At 39.7% G+C, this 25335-nt stretch overlaps 2 protein-coding genes across 5 annotated transcripts in view; both read right to left on the reverse strand.

The window, feature by feature from the left end:
- The window catches only part of mlf1 (myeloid leukemia factor 1), a 42388-nt gene extending 39137 nt beyond the window's left edge, over nt 1-3251 (reverse strand). Inside the window, exon 1 of one of the 2 annotated variants that reach the window (XM_080185510.1) lies at nt 325-3251. In XM_080185510.1, the coding sequence (XP_080041636.1) occupies nt 325-359 (35 nt within the window). In that variant the 5' untranslated portion in view covers nt 360-3251. Of the gene's footprint in view, nt 1-107; nt 302-324 lie in introns of those variants that run through there. The other variant, XM_080185511.1, reaches the window with a different exon arrangement.
- A 77-nt stretch (nt 3252-3328) lies between these two features.
- rsrc1 (arginine/serine-rich coiled-coil 1) overlaps nt 3329-25335 on the reverse strand; it is a 401286-nt gene continuing 379279 nt past the window's right edge. Inside the window, exons 9-11 of one of the 3 annotated variants that reach the window (XM_080185516.1) lie at nt 17686-17789; nt 12872-13015; nt 3329-4397 (exon numbers count right to left, since the gene is read on the reverse strand). In XM_080185516.1, coding sequence (XP_080041642.1) covers nt 4299-4397; nt 12872-13015; nt 17686-17789 — 347 coding nt within the window. In that variant the 3' untranslated portion in view covers nt 3329-4298. The remainder of the gene's footprint in view (nt 4398-12871; nt 13016-17685; nt 17790-25335) is intronic. The other 2 variants (XM_080185515.1, XM_080185513.1) reach the window with 2 other exon arrangements.

Consider the following 25335-nt stretch of genomic DNA (forward strand, 5'->3'; position numbering starts at 1 on the left):
ATGTGCGGGTTAGGTGCATTCTCCCTCAGTGTACCCAAACAGGCGTCGGAGTGTGGCGATTGGGGGATTTTCACAGTAATTTTATTGCAGTGTCAATCTGAGCTTACTTGTGACACTGCGAAATGAAAGGTAAACGTCTTTCCTCCTGTTGGCATTGTTTCAACCGTCTCAACTCTAGCCTCTTGTTCTCGATCCTTCCAGTAGTCCTCGCTATTTACTCTGTACAGTCCCCTTACGATTTTGAATACCTCGGTCACAAAAAAGGAATATAGAAATGACAAAGATGTGTCTGTAACCGAGGCAGACACTGTCACCTAAACTTACGTGAAGAACGGGTCCTCCTCCATTTCACGGAACATGGTGCCGGGCCGGGTTGAGCAAAGGTCGGAGGGGCTGCTGTTGTTCTAATCCCGCTTGGCGTTTTCTCAACGGGCTTTGCTGCCAGGCTGGAGCAGCTTAAGATTGGATCTGATCAGCTTCCCTCTCCACTTCCCCCCCACCCAAAGCAGGGACTCCCTCTCCACTCCCCTCCCTCGCTGCCCCTCTTGTCGCCTAAATCCCGAAGAAACTTCTGGAGGCTCACAGCCACCGCGCAGCGTTTGTTTTGATGCGCAACGTCGTTATGGCAACGCGCAGCTGGGGGCGGGGCAAAGGTACAAGGGAAAACTGCGCATTGATGGACAGCTGTCCAATCCGCTCGGCTCCCGCTCTGAAAGGTCGCCATGGTAACCTCCAATCAGCAGCTCCGATATCACATCACAGAAGGTTGACGTCACGCCATGGTGACCCTTCCCTCCCGCTCTCCCGGCAAAGTTCAGCAGGGCATTGGCACCACGTGTGTGATAGATACCAGGGCAAGCAATCTGTCCAAGGTGGTGCGCTGCCATTCAATGCTTTTATCCCACACGCAAACAGCAGAAAATAATTATCAAGGATACCCAAAATCAGTTAAGTTTTTTAAAATTGACAAAACATTCCAATAAATGTCCTTCCAAAGATAAGGTTGAGATGAAACATGTGAAATTGAGGACAGGGTAGAAATTGGAAGCAGAGCTGATACCATTTTCCAATTTGTTTCTAGGCTTCCTGATAAAATCTATTAACTTACAAATTAAAGGGCAAAATTTAGTAACCCCCCAAAATATCCATGCAAACCTTGAACGTCTAACAATATGCGCTATTTTACCAAATTGGAAAAAGCTTACAATTAACTCAATTATCCTGTTTGACTTATCCCTGTCTTAATTCTAGTGTATGTTGTGAAATGGGAACATTATTCTCACTGTAGCAAAGATAGCAATATTTTAAAGTAGAATAAGTGATGACAATGGAGAAACAAATTTGGGTATCAGTAATTTGATAACCTGGATAGATTGTGCAATGTTGCAAGCATACAATCTCCATTTGGTACATTTAAATGCCATCTTTTTGCACTGTATGTTCATTAATTCATGACAAACAGCACAAAAACTCAAAAAATATATTGGGCAGGAGGCATGTTCAGGTGAGGTCGCACAATGGTGTAGACAGTTAAAGTCTCAGAGTAAATATTATTTGATTCTCCCCCTTCTCAATATTTGGTTAGAAATTTGATATAATATCTCACTATGTAAGCAGATTATTTAAATAGTTGCATTGGGCATTGTGCAAACTGTACTCATCAGGTCTGTGAAAGGCATCATGCAACTTTCGCAACTGCATGGGGCACCATCCAACTTTCATTGCCTGCACCGGGCAACGTATGACCTTCACTACCTGTTTTGGACACATAAGGTCTTCTTGCAACCTAAAGCGTACCGGTCACTATGCAACTTTCACTGAATTGGGCATAATGTGACATTCATTGGCTACATCAGGCACCATGCAACCTTCACTACCTGTATCTTTACTACCTGCATCAGTTACTGTAACATTCACTGGCTGCATCAGGAGCTATGAGTCCTTAGATAAAAGCAAATTATTGCAGATGCTGGAATCTGAAACCAAAAGAGAAAATTTTGGAAAATCTCAGCAGGTCTGGCAACATCTCTAAGGAGAGAAAAGAGCTGACGTTTTGAGTCCAGCCTACCCTTTGTCAAAGCTAAAAGGCATAGAAAGTGAGAGGTATTTGTACTGCAGGGTGAGGGAATGAATGAGTCATAACCACAGAAACTAGGGGAAAAGACTGCGAATAGCTGTCCACAGAGAGAATAAAGTGTGTAAATGGCCAAACGGCAGAGAAGCTAAAATGAAGATTTTCCTTTGGGGGAAAGGAAAATGGATGGGACATAGGTAAGATTTAGAAAAGGAGCAGCAAAAAGGGAGAAATGATCAGGGAAGAAGATAAAGGGGGAATGAGTTGGGGGAAAAGAAAAACGAAGAAAGACAATAAAGAAATAAAAGGTAGAGAACAGAAAAAATTAAATAACATAGATTGAAAACAAGAGAGTCAAGGTGGGGTAGAGCAAATCACCTGAAGTTGTTGAATTTGTTGTTGAGACCAGAAGGCTGAAAAGTGCCCAGCTGGAAGATGAGATGCTGTTCCTCCAGTTTGTGTTGAGCTTCGCTAGAACATTGCAGCAAGCCAAGGACAGACATGTGGGCATGGGAGCAGGATCATGTGTTAAAATGGCAAGCAACAGGAAAGTCAGGGTCCTGACTGCGCACAGACTGAAGGTGCTTAGCAAAGAAATCACCCAGTCTACACTTAGTTTCTGCGATATAGAGGACACCGTATTGGGAGCAGCGAATGCAATACACCAAACTGAAAGAGGTGCAAGTGAAACACTGCTTAACCTGGAATGAGTGCTTTGCACCTTGGATAGAGAGCTTAGAGGTAAAGGATCAGGTGTTACGCCTTTTGCAATTCCATGGCAAGGTTCCATGAGTAAGTGACAGGAGAGGTGTTGGGTATAGTGGATGGGTGGACTAGGTTATCCCAGAGGGAATGATCTCTGTGGAATGCTGACAGAGGGATTGAAGGGAAGATGCATATGGTGGTGGCATCATGCTGGAGTTGACAAAAATGGCAGAGGGTTATGCTTTGCATGCCAAGGCTGGTGGGGTGAAATATGAAAAGAAGGGGGACTCTATCCTTGTTCTGGGAGGGAGGGAAGGGGCTGAGGGTCGTGGCGCAGGAGATGGACCGCACGCTGTTGAAGACCCTGTCGACAACTGTAGATGGGAATCCACGGTTGAGGAAAAAGGAACATATATTAGAGGTACCACAGGAATATCTCCCACTCTCTATGCCTTTTAGCTTTGACAAAGGGTAGTCAACTCTTTCCTCTCCTTACAGATGCTGCCAGACCTGCTGAGATTTTCCAAATTTTCTCTTTTGGACTATGAAACCTTAACTGCCTACATCAGGCATTGTGCAACCTGCACCAACCTTCACCGTCAGCATTGGATATGACATTCACTGCCTGCACTGGGCAGTGTTTTGTTTAAAATCAGGTAAAATCAGACTATCCCATAATCAACAAGATGAATCTGATGGGGGGAAAAAAGTGAGATCATTGAGGAGTGGTGGGGCATGGGAAATGACAACAGCTCAGATTATTTTTGAAGGGCCTGGATCATCTTGGCCCATAAGAATAATTTTTCACTGATCTTTAAGGTCTCCTCTTCTTGCCCAACAGGTTCTGTTCCACCTAGTAGGCATCAGAGTACAATGCTTTTAGGAATCTACAGCTTGAATCAAGTAAACTCCTCCGCTATCTCTCAAACGAGCAGCTGAAAGATGTTAGTCTGATATCAACCAGTTTTGGATTAGATTTTAACTAGGCCAGTAAGTAATACTTTTAAACAAAGAATAACTTAAACCAAAAATATTGAACTTGGGATTAAAATAGTTTTCACAAACTATTGTCATTATTTCTCATCTTCTGAATTCCCAATCCTGAATTGGATTTATTGCTTTGAATTTGTAAATTTATTTTCAAGTATTTTTCTCTAATTATTGCATGATACAACATAAAATTTGCTGCACCACACAGCAATTTTGCTAATAAAATCCCAGAAGCAACAATTTAAGTTTCTGAATAACTATGAGCATGAACAAGTCACACACTTTCCAATAATATGAAATGCAGTGTAACAAATTTAAAGCTAAAGACTCTAGATATGCAAATTACTTAATGAAAAGTAACAGCTGTTACAAATTTAATAGTTTGCTAAATGAGAAATCCTCAACTTTCAACAATTAGCTCTCTTCATAATAGAAAATCATACATTGCAAGATAAAACAATGAAATGCAATAATTTCACAGCAGACTTATTGGCTGATGGTTCAGTCATTTAAGAAACATAAACAACATTCAAAATCCAGACACTGGACTTCCCATTAATTTCTCCTGCCGCAGAGTGATTAACCTCTTGAACCATTTTTCTTCTGCTTCTTTCTTGTCCATGAACAGCTGTAGTGGCAGAATAAGACCAAGTACAGAAATTAGTTCTAACAACGTACTGTTGTTCTTTAACTGAATACTTTTTTAACATAGAGCTGTTTGTCTGACTTACACTTATCCAATTTTTTTTTAAAGTGCAACTGCAAGTGAATGAGAACCCACACAACTTGCTCTTTTGTAAAAGTTGCTGTGCAGACAGTGATGCAAACTCTGTGTGAAGTATCTTCCAACCTTGGTATGTGAATCTCAATGCAGATGTCAAACATTACAGTGCAAGGATGGAATCAAAATGACCCATTAGTCCCTTTCCCAAGGTGTCAGAGGGGTCTCAAGAACAGAATACTGATGAAATATCCTACTTTGAAAATGTACATATATAAGAGTTTAATTTCTTGAAGAACCTTTGAAACTATTGACAAAACTTTCATCTTATAAACTCAGTGTTGCAGACGTCCATCGGGAGGAGCCGTCATGACAAACAAACATGAACAATTGCCTTGAATTTTTAAAGTATTTATCCAGCATAATTACAAAGCATTTTACTATTCTTGCCAAGTATAGTTGCATTGATAACACAGAATCATAGAAAGGCTATGGTGCAGGAGGAGGCCATTCAGCCATAATGTCTGCAACAGCCAAAAAGAGAAAAAATAGCTGTTTATTTTAGTCCCATTTTCCAAGCACCTGGCCCAGTCGGTTACATTAAATCTAATAAATATTCACAAAAAGTCAAAATGAATATAATAAAAGTCCCAACAGCAACTACACAATTTTTTGCTGTTTGGTTACAAGTTTAATGATGTGTCAAGGATGTCAGGATTGCTTGGACAGGTAATAGTTAGTAAAGGGCTAGTGTTGTATACAGGAAACCTTTGTAGTTTGGGACAGGGGCACCATGTTGAAGAAGGGCAAAGGATAAAGAATAGTTTTGTTTTTAAAAGTTCAATGGTGAATTTTCCTTTAGTCCTGTTTTAAATAGGCACTCTGCAATGGGAGAGCTTTAATGATCGAGTCCTGAATATTGAGGGGGTATATGACAGTCAAGAAGAATAGGAAGGTAAGGAAAGGTGAAGGGATAGCATTGTTAATAAAGGATGGCAATTATGCAATAGTTAGAAATGACCTTGCTTTAGGAGATCAGGATATAGAATCAGTTTTGGCTGAGATAAGAAATAGTAGGGAAAAGTCAATCGTGCAAGTGGTCTACAGGCCCTCCTAATAATAACCACAATGTAGGACACAGTATACAAGAAACAGTGTTGGATGCCTGTGATAAAGGGATGACAATAATCATGGGTGACTTTAATCTACAAATAAACTAGAAAGTCAGATTGGCAATAGAAGCCTGGCTGAAGAGTTCATTGAATTCTTTCAAGGCAGTTTTTATCAGCAGCACATTATGGAACCAACCAGAGAACAGGTTAGACTGGACATGACATTGTGTAATGCGATGGCAATTAATGGCCTCAGAGTAAAGGCATTTTGAAGTGGCAGCAACCAAAATATGATGAAATTTACACCAGAATGAAATGGAAAAGAGTAAGTCTAGTACTTTAAACTTAAATGAGAACAACATGTTCATCTTATATATAGGCATGAAAACTGAGCTCGCTGAGGTCAACTGGGAAGAATGACTAAATGGTTAATTGGTGAAGAGAAATTAGATTACGAGAGGAAGCTGCCTAGAAACACAAAAATGTATAGCAAGAGTTTCTACTGGCATTTGAACAGGAACAGAATAAATAAAGTAAGTGAGTGTTAATCCTGTATAAAATGACAATGGAGAGTTAATAGTAGAGAACAAGGAAATGGCAGCTGCAATGAGCAAATATTTTACTTCTGTCTTTACTATAGAGGATCCAAAAAATATTCCAGTAATAGCTATCAATCAGGACCAGAACCAGAGAGAAATTTAGTGAAATTACAATCACTAAGGAAGTTGCACTGACAAAACTTATGAAGTTCCGGGCTAACAAGTCTCCAGGCCTGATGAATTTCATTCTCGGGCCTTAAAAGTGGTGGCTAATGAAATAGTAGATTTGTTGGTGGTTATTTTTCAAAGTTTACTATATTCTAGAAATTAAACTGGAAATGAGCAAACATAACCCCTCTAGTTAAGAAGGGAGGGGGACAGAAAAGGGGAAACTCTAGGTCAGTTAGCTCGACATCTGTCATAGGTAAGGTGGTAGAGTCAATCATTAAAGTGGTTGTGGCTGGACACTGTAGGTAATCTGGAAGTGTCAGTATTGTTTTGTGATGGAGAAATTATGTTTAACCAATTTATTAGAGTTCTTTGAAGGAATAACGTATGCTGTGAATAAAAGGGAGCTTGTAAATGTACTGTATTTGGATATACAAAAGACATTTGATAAGCTGCCACATTAAAAATTACAGCAGAAAACAAAAGCCTATGTTGTAATGTCTGATACATTAGCTTGGATAGATGATCAGCTGGCAGGAAGAAAATAGAGAGTAAATGGGTCATTTAATTGGCAGGATGTGACAAATGGAATCCTGCAGGAATCTGCAGTGCTGGGGCCTCAACGTTTTACCATTCACATCAATGACTTAGATGAGGGGAGTGAAGCATGATAGCTAAGTTTGCAGACAACTCAAAGTAGGAAAGTTTGTTGAGAAGAAGACATAAGGAACTTGCAGACAGGATGAGAGAGTCAGCAAAAATCTGGCAGGTGGAGTATAATGCAGCAGGATGAATAAGAAAAGCAGAGTATTTCATAAATAGAGAATGCCAGCAGATTTCCAAGGTGCAAAGGGATCCAGGTGCATGGATCACCAAAAAATAGTATGCAGACAAAGCAGGTAATCAAGGCTAACGTAATGCTATCTTTTAATTATGAGAGAAATTGAACATGAAAGCAAGAATTTTTGCTTCAGTTATAAAGGGCATTGGTGAGATCACATTTTCGAATACTGTGTGCTATTCTAGTCTCCAAGGAAGGAAGTAAATGCATTGGAGGAGGTTCAGACTGATTAGACATCCTACTTCCAAATCTCTTTCGCTCTGACAAAGAGTCAATCAGGCTTGAAACGTTAACTCTATTCTCTCTGTTCACACAGATGCTGTCAAACTTGCTGAGATTTTCCAGCATTTTCTGTGTTCCTTTCACATTCCAGCATCCACAGGAGTTTGCTTTCATATCTGACTAGATTGTTACCTGGAATGAGTGGATTGTCTTATGGGGATAGGTTGGAAAGGCTGTGTTTGTTTCCAATAGAGTTCAGAAGGGCAAAGGGTGACTTGATTAGATCCTGAATTGTCTTGACAAGGTGAATGTGGGAAGGATATTTCTTCTTGTGGATGATTCCAGAGCTGGGGGGGCACTATTCTAAAATTAGGGGTCACCCTTACAGGACAGATATAAAGAAAATCTTTTTCTCTCAAAGGCTTGTGCAACTTTGGAACTTCCGACCTCAGAAGGTGGTGGGAGCAGAATCACTGAATATTCTTAAGGCAGTTAAGCAAGTGAATCAGAGATTATTGGGGGTAGATAGGAATTTGGAACTTGAAACACAGACAGATCAGACTTGATCTTAATGGCTAGTTCTGCTCCTATTATATATATTCATATTAAAGCACGTTAGTTGTTGTTTTTATTGTACAACCATCTCATTCGGGTGATACCAGGACTTAATATACCTTTATACCATACCTTATCCAGACTCCAAAATCCTCTTTGTGCTTGCTATCCACACTGGGACACAATGAATGCCTCATGTAATTTTGCAAGTTGCAAATACCTGCAGCCAATTTTTCCATATTACTCACCTTCATTCACATATTTAATAGAGTAGTGTCAATGTCGATATAATAATAAAGGTATTGACAACAAATGTCCATGGGAAAGATAATTTGATTTTTTTTAAATTACTGGAGCAGGACGAGTGTCTAATTCACTGATACACCATTCTGGACTTCAATCATTATGCATCAACAGATTCAGAGCAAGTGTAATTTAAATTATGCTCTCATCTTTGGTGTCATTGCAAAATTTCTTTAAAATGTTTTGGTCTGTAAATTTGGATCCTATCAACTGTAGTCTAATTCAAATGGCAAATTAGGTATGAAGCTCTGTGGATACTTCTTAAATGTATGAGTGGTGACAGATTTGAATGACCAATGTTTGATTTGGAAGTTGTAGATTCTTTGTTGTTTGAGAAAGTCCAAAATGTAAGTTATTTCAAACATCACACTTTTTGCAGGTGAACCCATGTTAAAGAATTTGGTGATAGTGAAGGAGGCATGTTGCTGCCCCCAGCCTCTCGACTGCTTTCAAATAGTTACAGAAGCAAGGAGGATCAAAGACATCTGGATAGATTGGTAGTTGCAGTTGTTGATCGGTATAGGGTGTTTCTCTGCTTTTGCCTTTTTGCCGCAGTCCACCCAGGTTTACTCATCATGGCTTATACCACAGTATCACTATGGGACAAGGCAAGGAGATGGGCCAAAAGAACTACCTCATCCAGTGCAGAGATTGAACCTGTACTGTTAGCTTTATTCTGCATCACTCTCTTAGCCAGCAAGCCAACTATCCCTTTGGTTTTTGATTATTTCTAATTCATGCCTTATTTGTAACATGATGTTTCATTGCACTTTACTCTCAGATTTTTAAGTAAACTATTAATTGTTCATCCCAATATAAAACTTGAACCTGAAGTTCATGCAGGCACCATTTGCAGCACACAGAACAAAAATTAGCTATTTGCCAAACAAGAATGAAAGCTGTGGAGGCAATTTGGAATTTTAGCAGAGGCAATAAATCCACAATGGAGAAAAGAAATTTGGATGGGATGTGCAACTAATGGTCAATCTGTTACTCTGAATTTCTGCCTTACTGAAGTCAAAAATTACCTCCAACGCCTTCCCACAAAGCTTCAGAACTCAGTTTTATTGCCCATCATTTCTATTTGACATATTTGTCTTATTTTTAAAAAAAAGTATGACAATACTGCCCCTTTAAGAAATGTGCTTTAATCATGTTTCTCTGCAGGATGTTTCGAGCAGTCCATGGCATTTTATTGGAGCCATTTTTATCTGAAACCAGTATCCTTTAATGTTACTGAAGCAGTTTAATTGATACCATGTTTGTTTTATTCTGAACTAATGCAATGTTTTGTTGTTTTAGTGTTCCCCTGGGATTGCAGCGTAGAGCTTGATTGGGATGGTTGACAGATCAAGTCACATGACTGGAGACAGCTAGACTTTCATGGAGAATTCTAGCTTAGTTGCTGTTTTCAGATGCGGTTTGGAGTTGAGAGACAGAGTAGCATCTGGTTTCCCCTGTCGAGTTGGAGATTCTGCTGTCCTAGTGTAGCGGTTTGGTAAACTACAGAAAGGGAAGTGTCCTTTTCTGTCTCTGAAGTCTGAAGACTGGAAGCTGCTAGAGATTTGCGTTATTTCTGTGCTTTGCTGCCTTAAGGATATATTTTTTGAAAATGGCTGTTTGGATTTCTTGGATTTCTGTCCATAGGTGTTAAAAGCTGGAAATCTAGTATCACGTGAGTATATTTGTTTTAGTGCTAACTAATTCTGAAGAAGGGTGTATGTTTATGGGGTATAGCTTTAAAACTGGAACAAGGGAAACAACTAGCTGTTAAGAATTATACCATGTCATGTTCAAGTCTTGCAGTTGGTAAAAGTTACACTATTTTTGTTATATTCTAAGTTAAATAAACTTTGATAGAAGCTTGTTGCGGGGGGGGGGGGGGGGGGGTCACTTAAATTATTTCTGGAGTGAAATATCAATGCCACAATCAAATATAAAACTTCGGGTCTAGGCTAACTTCACAAAACACCTTGCAGTTTCTGCCATTGGCCTTAACACATGTTAGAAAAGTAGCTTAAAAGGCATAAGTGAATTTTGAGTTTAAATTTTATCAATTAAAAAGGCTGAACTGTCCTCAACTAAAACTTTTAGCTAATATATGATCTGATAATCACAAAATACAAACCAAATCAGCCAGGCATATTTAACCAAATAAAAACTGAAGATTAATTGAAGGAACTGAGATTTGACTGAGTGGTTATAGCGCACAATCATAGAGTCAGGGGGGATTACAGCATGGAAATAGGCCCCTCGGCCCAACTTGTCTATGCCGCCCTTCTTTTTAATACTCCTAAGCTAGTCCTAATTGCCCGCATTTGGCCCATATCCCTCTATACCCATCTTACCCATATAATGCTTTTCAAAACACAAAATTTTATCTGCCACTACTGCTATTCTGACAGCTTGTTCCAGACATTCACCACCCTCTGTGTGAAAATATTCCCCTCTGGACCCTTTTTTACCTCTCCCCTCTCACCTTAAACCTATGCCCTCTAGTTTTAGACTTTCCTATCTTTGGGAAAAGATATTGACTATGTAGCTGATCTATGACTCCTCATTATTTTATAACCTCTATAAGATCACCCCGCAGCCTTCTATGCTCCAGAAAAAAAATACTCAGCCTCTCCATATAACTCAAACCATCAAGTCCTGGTAGCATCCTAGTAAATCTCTTCTGCACTCTTTCTAGTTTAATAATATCCTTTCTATAATAGGGTGACCAGAACTGTATATAATATTCCAAGTGTCGCTTTACCAACGTCTTGTACAATTTCAACAAGATGTCCCAACTCCTCTATTCAATATTCTGACCATTGAAACCAAGCATGCTGCATGCCTTCTTCACCACTCTCTCCACCTGTGATTCCACTTTCAAGGAGCTATGAACCTGTACCCCAAGATTTCTTTATTCGTAACTCTGCACTACCATTAACTGAGTAAGTTCCGCTCTGGTTCAATCTACCAAAATACATTACCTTGCATTTTTCTAAATTAAACTCCATCTGCCATTCGTCAGCCCACTGGCCCAATTGATCAAGATCCCATTACAATCCAAGATAACTTTCTCTTCACTGTCCACTATACCACCAGTCATTGTGTCATTTGCAAATTTACTAACCATGCCTCCTATATTCTCATCCAAATCATTAATATAAATGATAAATAACATTGGATTCAGCACCGATCCCTGAGGCACACCACTGGTCACTGGTCTCCAGTTTGAAAAACAATCCTCCGTAACCACCGTCTGGCTTCTGTCATCTAACCCATTTTGTACCTATTTAACTACCCTGGAATCCGTAAGATTTAACCTTATGCAACAACCTGTCATACCGTACCTTGTCAAAAGCCTTGCTAAAGTCCATGTAGACAACATCAGCTGTTTATTTTAGTTAAATAATTTGTCACCAACTTAGTTATGATTTTGTGATACTGGACATTAGAATTTCCCATGAACACTAAATTGTAATTTCACACCCCAAATGACTGCTTTACAAATGCAAGGCTTTACAGGATGGTTATGTATTAAAATTTCTCTTTTAATTTGAGGCAAAACAGGATGTCCTGAAGAGGAGATGGTGATCATGCTAAACGCTGCCCAGAGATAGGCTCATGTGGTCCATAACTGAACCCGATAGAAAATCAAATGACAGGTTTCACACTTTGATATGGAAGAGGGACAGCTTATTTTCTAGACACAGTGACGAACTCAAAGGAATCACTATTATAAGCAATAATCAGCAACTGCTATGAAAAGCAAAGATAAAGACTGTTTTTTGTGTTAGCCATCAGGAAGGATATTGGTGAGATCAGGAGACAGTGGCATTATGATAATATCACTAGACTAGTCATCCAAAGACCCAGGATAATACTTTGGGACATGCAGTAAAATTCCACCAGAGTTGCTGGTCAAATTTAAGTTCAATGAATGATATTTGGAATTGAAAGCTAGTCTTAGGAATGGTGACCATGAAATTATCACTGATTGTCCATATCCTTTGAAAGATTTAAACTAATCTGGATACCTGCTTGAAGAGACAGGACTTGTGGAGATTTAAGGAATGTGGAGTCACTAAAGTGGGTGTTTTTGTTACAAAGTAGTTCAGGGACAGTTAAAAAACTGAGTGGAATGATTTTCAAAGAATACTGGAAGATTTGCCCTGGCATAGCAGTGAGAGGGAATCTGCTGAAAATCTGGTATGTATTTGTAACTTAAATATTCATGGCGACATATCTACTGGGACTGTGTCATAAAGCAAAAATGGATTTTGGTTGTGTTAGTTTAATGGGGAAGAACTTTTTCATTAGTTTGATATATTGGTTGCTTATTAAGTAATGTTTAGCCTATGTTGATCCAGTTTGTTTGTTAGAGTAAAAGTCTTAAAATGTGAAATCTTGTACTGCATTCTTTCCAGTGGTCACTGGGAAATTCATCCCTTTTTTTGATATTGGTCTCCATCGGGATTGTAACAACCGGCAGCTGATAATTCACTGCAGCTAAAGAAAATGCACACATCAGGTAGCTATGAATACTTAATTTGCATCGGTTCATTATGGTTGTATTTTGTTGTCTATAACTACCAAATCATAAAATTAAGTGGCAAATACAAATTTCTATTTTCAGCACAAAATACTTACACTCGGGTGAGCCAATGAGTCATCATCTTGATATTTAATAGCACAAGGGACATAATCAATTTCTTGTTTGATTTCAACGTTCAAATCAGTTGTTCTGTTGCTAAGCACAGTGGATTCAGACTTGATTTCAGTAGGCTCTTGTGCCTAAGCAATGGAAAAATCAGATTAAACATTTTGAATCAGCTCCCATCCATTCAAAAATACCAATCACTTATGGTGTGGAAAGGCTGTTTCTGCATAGCACATTCAAATATGTAATCTTTTGTCACATAATACCCCAATATTTGCGTAGTTTATCATTTTTCCAGAACATTCAGTAAATGAAGCACATTGTGACAAATTAAATTCTAGCATACCAATTCACCTTTGCTAGATATTGGAAGCATTGTACTTAATAGGAAAGAAGCAGTAGATTTTAAAAGAATAATCAGCAAAAAGTAAAATATTCCAAATTATGCAGAAAAAATATAGCATTAATAATTATCTACGTTAGTATATTTTAATTGCACTTTATAATAAGAATGAGCTCATTTTGACAAACATCTTACAATCCTGCATCCCAAAAGTCTAAATCTAAAATTTCCCAGAACTGCTGTCCTCTTTCAAATCATAGAACTATTGTAATATTCGCAGTCCTCAGCCACCGTCATTATATCCAAGGACAATATGATGATAATGGCTCTTTTATCATCCAGGGGACTCTGACTTTGTTTGTTCTGCCTTTTTCCTCTTCTGTATGTATGTCAACTATACCTGAACTATCTGTTTTGTTAGTTTTGCTGTCTGTCTCTTCCATTTTCATGCTCAGTGTCCTGAGATGCATTTGATCCATTCTGGTGACTTATGCACAATTAACCCCAATATTTCCTCTTCATCAAGCTTTAGCCCATCCAGTATGATAACTACCACTTTGTCACTATGAATTTCTTCCACGGTAAAGCCAGCTGCAAAGTACTTCTTTAATACCAGAGCCAAGTCCCTTTCCTCCAAGCATAAATTCCCCTTAAGGTCCCAAATTGGCCCTACTTCTTTTATTCCTTTTATGCTACTTATATATTTACAGAAGACTTTTGGATTCCCTTTCAAGTTAGCTGCCCATCTGTTATCACACACACTCTTTGCTTCTCTTTTTCTTTTATCCACCTTCCCTCTGAACTTTCGATACACAGCCTGACTTTGACTTATGTTATCAACCCTATCCTATCCTCATCTTACTCTTTACCTTTCATCATCTGGAGATCTCTGACTTTCTTTGTTCTACCTTTTCCCCTTCTGTAAATGTACCTCAACTGTACTCAAACTTTATGTTCTTTAAAGACAGACCATTATTCTGCTACAGTTTTGCCTGCAAATTTTTATCTGGAATAGATCTGTTCTCATCCTATAGAAATTGATCCTCCCAAAGGTATTAATTTTATTGTGGATTGCTGCTCCTTGTCCTATTTCCACATTTAACCTAAATTTTATGGTACCACAATCATTTTTTCTTTAAGTGTTCCCATACTGACACTTGATCCACTTGTCATACCACATTCTCCTAAACCAGATCCAAACATGCTTCCTTCCTTGTTGGACTGAATCATACTAATTTTCTCTTGGACACATGTCAGAAACACTTCCCTCTCTCTCTGTTCTTCATGCCATTTTCTATCTCAAAGTTCCCCATTAGAACTTCTCCACAGTTATTGCAACTCTCCGTAATTTCCTTGCAAATTTGTTCACATATATCCTTCCCACTACTTGGAGGCCATAAAATACACCCAGTAGTGAAATGGTATCACAATTGTTTCTTAGGTACTTTCAAATAGATTTTGCCCTTGTTTCTAAGGATGTTCTCTCTCTGAAGCATTGTTATCTTTAATTAGTATTGATATCCAATCTCCTTAATTTTCTTCCACATCATTCCTAAACATTTAGTACCCAAATTTAAGCAAGGTCTCTAATACAGGTCAATACACCATTTCCTACGTGGCTATCTGCAACTTAATAATCTTATCTGTGAGGATGTGACCAGCAGGATAGATAAAGGAGAACCAGTGGCAATAGTATATTTGAATTTTCAAAAAGTACCTGATAAAATGCCACATGAAAGGTTTATACACAAGATTAGGTTCATAGGACTTGGGTAATAAGTTAGCATGGATGCATGACTCTTAAAAGACAGAAAACAGTGAATAGGATGGGTCATTTTCAGATTGGCAAGTTGTAACTCGGAGGAGAGGTCACAGCCATTTACATTCAATGTTAATGATTTAAATGAAGGGTCAGAGCATATTGTAGCTAAGATTGCTTACGATGCAAAAGTCAGGCAAGAAAGTTAAATTTAAAGGGGATACAAAGAGGCTGCAAAGGGATATAGATAAGTTCAGTGAATGGAAAATAAAGTAGTAGATGAAGTATAATGTGGGAAAATGTGACATTCTTCACATTAGAAGGAAGATCAGAAAAGCTGATTTGAGAAAGTATTGAATGTAGTCACCGAGTCCCCTTGTACAGGAATCACAGCAAGTTAATGTGTGGGTACAGCAAACAAATGAAAGGCAAATAGTATGCTGGTTTTATTGCAAAGGCATTTGAATGCAAGAGTAAGTAAGTCTTGTTGCAATTGAACATGGCTTCACAGAAACTACGCCTGGAGTATTGTGCACAGTTTAGGTTTCTGTATCCAAGAAAGAACATAGCTGCCTTAGAGGGGTCAAATAACATTCACTAGATTAATTCTTGGGATGAGAGGATTGTCCCAGGAGGAGAGACTAAGTACAATGAACTTTATGGACTTTATAAGAATGAGAGGTGATCTTCTTGAAATCTAGAAGGTTTTGAGATAGCATGACAGGTTAGATGCTGAGAAGCTATTTCACTGGCTGGAGCATCTAGAACTGGGGGCATCGTCTTAGAATAAGAGATTAGTCATTTTGCACTGCAAGAAAAGAAATTTCTACAATTTGATTTGATTTATTATCACATGTATTAACATACAGTGAAAAGTATCGTTTCTTGCGCGTTATACAGACAAAACATACTGTTCATTGAGAAGAAAACGAGAGAGTGCAGAATGTAGTGTTACGGTCATGGCCAGGGTGTAGAGAAAAATCAACTGAATGCAAGGCAAGTCCATTCAAAAGTCTGAGAGCAGCAAGGAAGAAGCTGTTCTTGAGTTGGTTGGTACGTGATCTCAGACTTCAGTATCTTTTTCCCGATGGAAGAAAGTGGAAGAGAGAATGACCGGGGTGTGTGGGTTCCCTGACTATGTTGGCTGCTTTCCCAAGGCAGCAGGAAGTGTACACAGAATCAATGGATGGGAATCTGGTTTGCGTGATGGATTGGGTTACATTCACAGCATTTTGTAGTTCCTTGCAGTCTTGGGCAGAGCAGCAGCCATACCAAACTGTGATACAACTAGAAAGAATGCTTTCTATGGTGCATCTGGAAACATTAGTGAGAGTTGTAGCTGACAAGCCAATTTTTTTTTAGTCTTCTGAGAATGTAGAGGCGTTGGTCGGCTTTCTTAACTATAGTGTCTGCAAGGGGGGACCAGGACAGATTGTTGGTGATCTGGACACCTAAAAACGTGAAGCTCTCAGAGGGCAACGAATGCTCGCTCAGTCACTGTCGCCGAAATTCTACCGCCTCGCACACCACAGGATCGGAACCGGCAAGAGGTGGTCAACAGAAATGTCTGTTGACCTTGGGTGGGAATTACCAGCCTTGCTCGAGCAAGGCCCTAAAATCCCGCCCGTGTACATTCAAGGTTATGATCAGTTGGCTTTTCAACTTGAAGGGAATAAAGGGAATTGTGAATAAAGGCAAAGCAAGCTGAGATTCAGAATCAGCCATAATCTTATTAATTGGAGGAGCAAGGTCAAGAGGCCATATGGCTGACTCTTGTTCCTATTTCTGAGCTCCTTATCTGGCTGTATTGTAGTTGACCTACAGGGCACTGGTGAGGCCGCAGCTGGAGTACTGTGTGCAGTTTTGGTCGCCGCACTTGCGCAAGGATATTTTGGCCTTGGAGGGAGTGCAGAGGAGGTTCACTAGGCTGATATGAAGCGGAGATGAGGGGGTTGGACTACGAAGAGAGACTAAATAGACTGGGTCTGTACATGTTGGAGTTTAGAAGGATGAGGGGGGATCTTATAGGGACGTATAAGATAATGAAAGGGATGGATAGGGTAGAGGTAGAGAGATTCTTCCCACTTAGAAAGGATAGCAGGACTAGAGGGCAAGTCTCAAGATAAGTGGGGGGGGGGGGGCAGGGCAGTTTAGATTGGAGTTGAGGAGGAACTTCTTCACTGAAAGGGTGGTGAATCTCTGGAATTCTCTGCCCGTTGAAGTGGTGGAGGCTACCTCGCTAAATATATTTAAGTCATGGGTAGATAGGTTTTTGACAGACAAGGGAATTAAGGGTTATGGGGAGAGAGCGGGAAAGTGGAACCGATTCACTTCAGATTAGTCATGATCTTATTGAATGGCGGGGCAGGCTCGAAGGGCTAGATGGCCTACTCCTGCTCCTATTTCTTATGTCCTTATGACCTAAGCATGCTCAATGTCACCACTAGGTGTCTCAAATGGAAAGTGTTCCATTCTCTAATACTCAGCAAAGTTAGTGATGTTAAACTAAAAACAAAAATAAGAATATTTTTCTCCTGATTTTCTCTATTTAATTGGTTTATCACCACATTATGATTTTTTAATTTTTCATTACCCATTTTGCAACAGATAAAAAAAACAGCAACTCCAATTACAAACACAGCTTTCAAATTTTTGGTCCAAATACTTAGGAAGAACTTACAAACATAGAAAATAATACCTGCCTTTTTTACATCTCGACCTGATCTGAAAGTTTGTTGGACGAAGAAATCACTTTCAATAGCTTCAATACTTTTTACTCGCTTCACTTGTTCTTCAATGGTATACTCTGGGGAAAAGTAGTGCAAGTTTTACACATTTTCATTTAAAGGAATATTAATACAATTTGCAGACATGATCCAAGGCCTTTCAATTCCAAACTGTTTTATAAAGTCATCACATTGGCTGCTGTGACTGAATGGTATTGTGTTGTGAATTTAAGTTGACAATATTATACAGTTTAGTGTAGTTCCAGGAAGGAGTGAAGAACAAGCAATGGTAAAGATAATTAAGGGGGCTAATTTCATGGAGTTGTAAAGGGATCTGGACTCAAACGATTGGTGGGTAAAATGGTAAGTGAAGATTGGGAAGTCTTCCAAGAGGAGATAGCACAGGTACAAATTGGGCATGTTCTTCTGATGAAAGGAAGGGCATTTAAAGTGGGAGTTCCCTGGATGACTAAAGTAATCAAGACTAAAGTCAAACAGAAAACGTGACTTTGAATACATAAAGTGGAATGCAAAAAAGTACAGAGGAGGACTGAAAACATAAATAAGAGGGACAAGGAGAATGCATGAGAAAAGAGTAGTGGGTAACAAACGGGAACACTAACTTGTTTTAAAAAAAAGTATAATGAGTTACAACAGTCAAAGAAATGATGAGGCTGACTAAGGACCAAAAAGAAACACTTAGTGTTGAGGGGTTGTACCATAGCCATGTTTCGTGCATCACAAATCTTCACGAAGTAAGATAATGCTGCCAATGTCACAATAATCATATAAATATATTAACTGTGTGCTCAAGGTAGTTAATCAATGAATGCCCTTCACCTGTGTAACCTTAACCTTGATAATACAGTTAACATATCATTAACACTTGTCATAGAATCCCTACAGTGCAGGCCCATTGAGCCTGCATCAACATCAATTCCACCCAGGACCTATCCTGTAACCCCACACATTTGCCCTACTAATCCCCCTGACACTAAAGTGCAACGTAGCATGGCCAATCATCCTAACCCGCATATTTTTGGACTGTGGAAGTAAAGCAGAGCACCCGGAGGAAACCACGCAGACACAGGAAGAACAAGCAAACTCCACACAGATAGTCACCCAAGTCGGGAATCGAACCTGGGTCCCTGGCATTGTGAGGTAGCAATGCTAACCACTGTGCCACCTGCTGCCCCTTGTGTCTGGTTTGAATTTCCAATCTTATACCTGGGGGCTCAGGTTCAAAATGCATGTTAATCATTCTTACATTATTCTTTTGTGACATAATTTTTTTGATTTTTTTCTTTAAAATAAGACACAAATGGCAATCTAATTTCATCACCATTATGTCATTGCATATGTGTTTATCAACCTAGTAAAAGCATAATCACCCTGTAGGAATTGGAAAGATTTCGAAATAATTAATTATAAAATATCTTGCTGTAAACCTATATTCATTTTTTAATCTTAACAGTAATGGAATGTAAAAAGCAAAACTTATAATTGAAAACTCTTAATTCACTTCTTAAAAACAGGTGCCATCTAGTCATCACAGATTGAACAATATGGAAAATAATTTATATTCATCAGTATGATTTTATTTGGCAATTACATTATGGTTGATAAAATCCCTTCCCTGATATTGTTGGTCAGATATCAGAAGACAATCTATTTGATAGAAAAATCAAATGTAATGGATTCTGAAATCCCCAGAAAGCCTCATATGTCTAGGATCAATATTCCCACATTCAGTAAAATTCTGGTCTGGGGTGAAAGATCATTCTTTTAGCGTTAATTGACATTCAATTTTAAATTTTGATTGTGCTCTTATAAAGAGTTAACAGACTTCTCTTTAGGTATTTAGGATTTCTTGTGCCATTTCAGTAGTCAAATTTAATGAAGTACATGAATAACATGCCTAATGAAATTTATCTTTGGCAATGCAGGTCTCTACCTAATCATTTAGCAACTTAATTTTTATTTTTATGCTATATATATTTTATCTATTAAATAAACATGACTTGGAAGGTAAACTTAAATTATTTCAGGATTGTTATTTTCTTGTAGAAACAGGTACATTTATAATGAAAGAACAAGCATTTTGTTCTTTGCCTTCCACCTGGGTACTGCAGGTATCTGCAGCTACTTGTGGGATGGCATCATGTCCAATGGCCTCTGGTGAATTGACTGAGAATTACAGTGGAGCTGTCACACATTTTGCGGTTTGTTTCATGAGTGGAAAACACATTAAAATCCATAGAATCCATTGAGTTCCTGCAGAGCAGGAGGAGGTCTTTTGGCCCATCAAGTCTGCACTGACTTTCTGAAAGAGAGGCCCTGCCCCAACCCTATCCCCGCAACCCTGCACACTTACCATGGCTAATCTACATCTTTGGGCACTAAAGGATAATTTAGCATAGTCAATCCATCTAACCCTGCACATCTTTGGACTGTGGGAGGAAACCAGAGCATGTGGAGGAAACCCACACAGACACGGGGAGAACGAGCAAACTCCACATGGATAGTCACCCAAAGCTGCTACACAGTACAGTGTCTCAATTGTTTCAAAAAGCAATGAAAAACACCACGTCTTTTTCAATATTTTAGGTCCAATTCCTGTTTTCAGTTTGGTTTGTAGAACAATGGGAAAAGAAAAATACCGGTCAAAGGCTATAATTTCACATCATGTTGTAGTCTAATGTTACCAAAGAAAGTTTAATAAACTATTGAAAGTCACACATTCCTTCAGGTGATTTTTCTTTAGGCGAATAGATTTTTTACATGAAAAATTCAGGTAGCTTTCACTCTTCAATCAACATTCCTAATTTTTCTTGACTATTAAACTTGAAGATCAACATCAAAGCCAGTTTTCTATTGATCACATACGTCATCAAACTCCAAGGAAGAACTCTACTCCCATCAGACCCGGGGTTCCATGGGTCTTCTTCCTCCTCTTCATGCAGTTCCAGTAATGCCCACTAATGTGCTCTTGGCACTGCCAGGAGTGATGGAGCTGCCGGCCACTCAAGATTGGTTAATGGCTCCCGAGGACAGAACTTCCCCCTCAGTTAGACGCCAAAGCCCCACTCAGCCCTTGTTTAACCCATCATTGGTGCATTACGGCTGTGGGGTGGGCTGGTGTGAAACAAGTCGGCTATATGCCAACTTTACTTCGTGGGGGTGGGAGAAGGGAGATGAGCCATCCATGCCCCCGTAATAATCAGCCCTATATTCTGTCATTGCTTATTGAAGTTCATAGTAAACTTGTACTGATATTTAAGTTTTGAGTGACTAGATTAAAATGCATTTAAACTCATAGCCAAATTAAGCAAATTATGTGATGTATAAGATAATATGCAACCTCACCAATGTGAAAGTAACATAACTTAGTAGGGATTGTCCCTTGAAATTTTTGAGACATTTTAGTCTCTTTGGTGGAGAGAAACTATGCATGTAACACACTTGTGACACTGGACATGGAATCTGTTTCTCAAAGCAGCATATGACTTAACAACTCTTTACAACAATTTGAGGTCCCTATCTACTTAAAGATGACCATCATCCCAGTACCAAAGAAATGGCAAGCAGTGTGCCTTAATGATATTGTATGGTAGCTCTGATATCCATCATTATGAAGTGCCTCAAAAGGTTAGACGTGGCACAAATCAATTCCAGCCTCCCTGGATTGCCTGGATCCACTACAGTTTGCCTATCACTGCAACAGGTCCACAGCAGATTCCATCTCCCTGGTCCTGCACTCAACCCTGGAACATCAATATATCAAAGACACCTATGTCAAACTCCTACTTATTGACTACAGTTCAGCCTTCAACACCATTATTCCTATAAAGCTAATCTCCAAAACTCTGGCCTGGGGTTCAGCTCCTCCCTCTGTAACGAGATCCTAAACTTCCTAAATTCATAGACCACAATCAGTAAGGATAGGCAACAACACCTCCTCCATGATCATCCTCAACACCGGTACCCCACAAGGCTGTGTCCTCAGCCTCCTACTTTACTCCTTATACACCTAAGATTGTGTGACCAAATTCCCCTCCAACTCAATTTTCAAGTTTGCTAATGACACCACCATAGTGGGTTGGATCTCAAACAATGACAAGACAGAGAACAGAGATAGAGAATCTGGTGAACAACAATAATCTCTCCCTCAATGTCAACAAAACGAAGGGGATTGTCATCGACCTCAGGAAAACATGCCCCTGTTTACATCAAAGGAGACGAAGTAGAAATGGTTGAAAACGTGAGGTTTTTACATGTCCAGATTACCAACAACCTGTCCTGGTCTCCCTCATGCCAACACTATAGTTAAGAATGCCCTCAACGTCTACTTTCTCAGAATACTGAGGAAATTTGACATGTGCACTATGACTGTCATCAACTTCTACAGAAGCGCTATAGAAAGCATTTTTTCTGGTTGTATCATAGCTTGGTATGGCTCCTGTTCTGCCCAAGACCACAAGAAACTATGAAGCATTGTAAATGAAGCCCAGTCCATTACGCAAACCAGCTTCCCACTCAATGACGCCGTCTATACTTCCCGCTGCATCGGAAAAGCAGCCAGCATAATCAAAGACCCCATGCGCTCCAGACAAACTCTCTTCCAAATTCTTCCGTTAGGGAAAAGATACAAAAGTCTGCAGTCACAACCAACTCAAGAACAGCTTCTTCCCTGCTGCCAAGAGACTTTTGAATGGACCTACCTTGCACTAAAGTTAACCTTTCTCTACACTCCAGCTTGACTGCAATACTACATTCCGCACTCTCTCCTTTCCTTCTTTATGAACAGTTTGCCTTGTCTGTATAGCATGCAAGAAACAATACTTTTCACTGTATACTTGTACATGCAACAATAATAAATCAAATCATATGGTAAGAGTGAGATTGAAAATGACAAACTTCTCATAATGGTCTCAATAAGTCTTAGCGATGATCCCTGGAAGTTTAATCTTGTACTGAACAGCCCGCTGCTAGTCAGAACTTTCCTGTTTTGAGAGCAGTAGTATGCAGGAGGATCAGATTACTTTGCAAAACATTTACAATAAAGTATGAGCAGTTTTATTTCCTCTCATGGCTTTCGCTAAGAAATCAGGGTAAACCATTGGAAAAGGATATTGGACCTTTTTGTAAAATAGAGATTCCAACTATAGGCCGTTCTGCAAAACAGGAATTAATTTGTCTTAAAAACATGGAAATCAGTTGCTTCTGAAGGAACCCATCTACTGTTAAGTTCTGAAATGAAGTCAACTAGGCTTGTCAGGTGTTATCCCTTCCATGTAAGTTTGCATTTTCTGCAAAAAGCAGAGTCCAGGAAATCTGTTCATTCCTGTTTGTCGGTATAACAAAACACTCCAGTGGTGTCAAACAACAAGAAAATTTAGTGCTTCTGAATTGGAGTTTGGAAGTATTGCATTACAAATATGTTGCCTAGTCAGACCTTTGAGGAATTGTCTGCAGATGCTGTTTCTTACGGTGAGGCATTTTTATTTTATTTATATTACATTAGCACTGCAATGACGTTACTGTGACGGATTCTATGGGTAACACGGTGGCACAGTGGTTAGCACTGCTGCCTCACAGCGCCAGAGACCCGGGTTCAATTCCCGGCTTGGGTCACTATCTGTGTGGAGTTTGCATATTCTCCCTGTGACTGCGAGTGTTTCCTCCGGTTGCTCCGGTTTCCTCCCACAGTCCAAAGATGTGCAGTTTAGATGAATTGAACATGCTACATTCGACCACAGTGTACCTGAACAGGCACTGGGGATTTTCACAGTAACTTCATTGACTGTGAATGCAAGCCTACTTGTGACTAATAAATAAACTTTAAAATCCCCTAGTTGCCACACTCTAGTGCCTGTTCAGGTATGCTGTGCGAGAACTTAGCAGGGCCGATGCATCTAACCAGCACATCTTTTTGGACTGTGGGAGGAAACCGGAGCACCCGGAGGAAACCCACACAGACATGGGGAGAATGTGCAGTCTCCACATTGACAGTGACACAAGCCAGAAATTGAACCTGGGTCCCCTGTTGCTGGGGCAGCAGTGCAACCACTGTGCCAACAAATAACAATTGTAAAATATATAAGTGTACTCCAATCAGGGTGCTGTTCCACTGCTTCAGCAAAGTTCTAAAAAGTTGCATAAATTTTCACTAACCAAAGTAAGAGAGCCTTTCACAGGTCACCACATAACAGAGGCAACCAGCATCCGGCTATCCCCGCCTGCTCAGCAATGACCCATTAAGATAACAGGGAAGGGAAAGCCAGTGTGGATGGCAGGAAAGTGGTTTAAAGGCTAGATTTGATGTATCCCATCTGAGATCAGTTGGAAGGAGGATTATAATGCAGTCTGCTAAGAAAGTCAACACTAGGACAAGAAAAAGGAGCAGTGGATAGCATTCACCTGGCATGGTATTATGGGAAGATAACAATTAAGTTTTCCTGTAGCCGAAGTTTCTCAGTAATCACGGTTGAGAGGGCTCCTCTGGGATAAGAAAGTGAAGGTTTCTGATAGTTTGGAAGGGTGGAGAAGTTAAATGATTGAAGGCGCAAAGTGAAGTGGGGGTACGGGGCGGTAATGGGACAAGTAAAGAAGTAAAGATGGTTTAGAGAAATTCCAAATGTGAAAAATAGACCTTCACCCCTTCACCCCTCCTCCCCTCCCCTTGAAGTTAGAACAGGTGAGGCTGAGCAGGAGTGCATTGAAATAGTCAAGTCTAGAGGTAATTAAGGGATGGGTGAGGGTTTCAGCAGCACAGGTGAGATAAGATTAGAATGAGGTAATGTTACCAAGCTGAAAACAAGAACTTCATTACTGCCACAGACATGTGGTCAGAAGCTCATCTAAGGGTCAAATACAACAACAAGATTTTGAACAGACTGGTTCAGCCTCAGACCAGAGAGAGGAATGGAGTTTGTGACAAGGGAAGGGAGCGATGGAGGGGACTAAAAATGACAACTTTGGTTTTCCCCATATTCAGTTGGAAAAGATTTCTGCTCATTTAGAAAATGGATGTTGGACAAGCAACTGATAATTTATAGACAGTGAAGGGGTTGAGAGAGGAGGTGGCAGAGGAGGACTAGGCCTTGCACACATGAAAACCAATGGTGTGCTTTTTTTGGGTGATGTCACCAAGGGGCAGTAAGTGTGAAATAGGCAGAAGCCAAGCATAAATTTTTGTGGGAATGCCAGAGTTAATTGTACAAGAGGGAAGTGAAACTACTGCACCTCATTCTATGACTGGATACATAGGAATGAAACCCACTGGAGGAGACAAATCCAACATTTCGTTGATTTATTTGTGGGATATGAAGGCCCATGGAAAGGCCAGCATTTGTTGCTCATCCCTACTTGCCTTTGAGAAAGTGGTGGTGGTCACCTTCTTGAGTCACTGCAGTCCATGCAGTGTTAGCTACGGAGTTCCAGATGTTTACCCAGTGACAGTGAAGAAATGGTAATATAGCTCCAAGTCAAGTTGGTGTATGACATTGAGGGAAATTGCAAGTGGTGATGTTCCCATGTGCCTGCTGCCCTTGTTCTTCTAGGTGATAGAAGCTGCGGGTTTTGGGTTGCCTCAGTGCATCTTGTAGGTACACACTGTAGCCATTG

The sequence above is a fragment of the Carcharhinus amblyrhynchos genome, chromosome 3 (genome assembly GCF_965287045.1).
Source record: "Carcharhinus amblyrhynchos chromosome 3, sCarAmb.v2.hapA, whole genome shotgun sequence".
Taxonomy (NCBI): domain Eukaryota; kingdom Metazoa; phylum Chordata; class Chondrichthyes; order Carcharhiniformes; family Carcharhinidae; genus Carcharhinus; species Carcharhinus amblyrhynchos.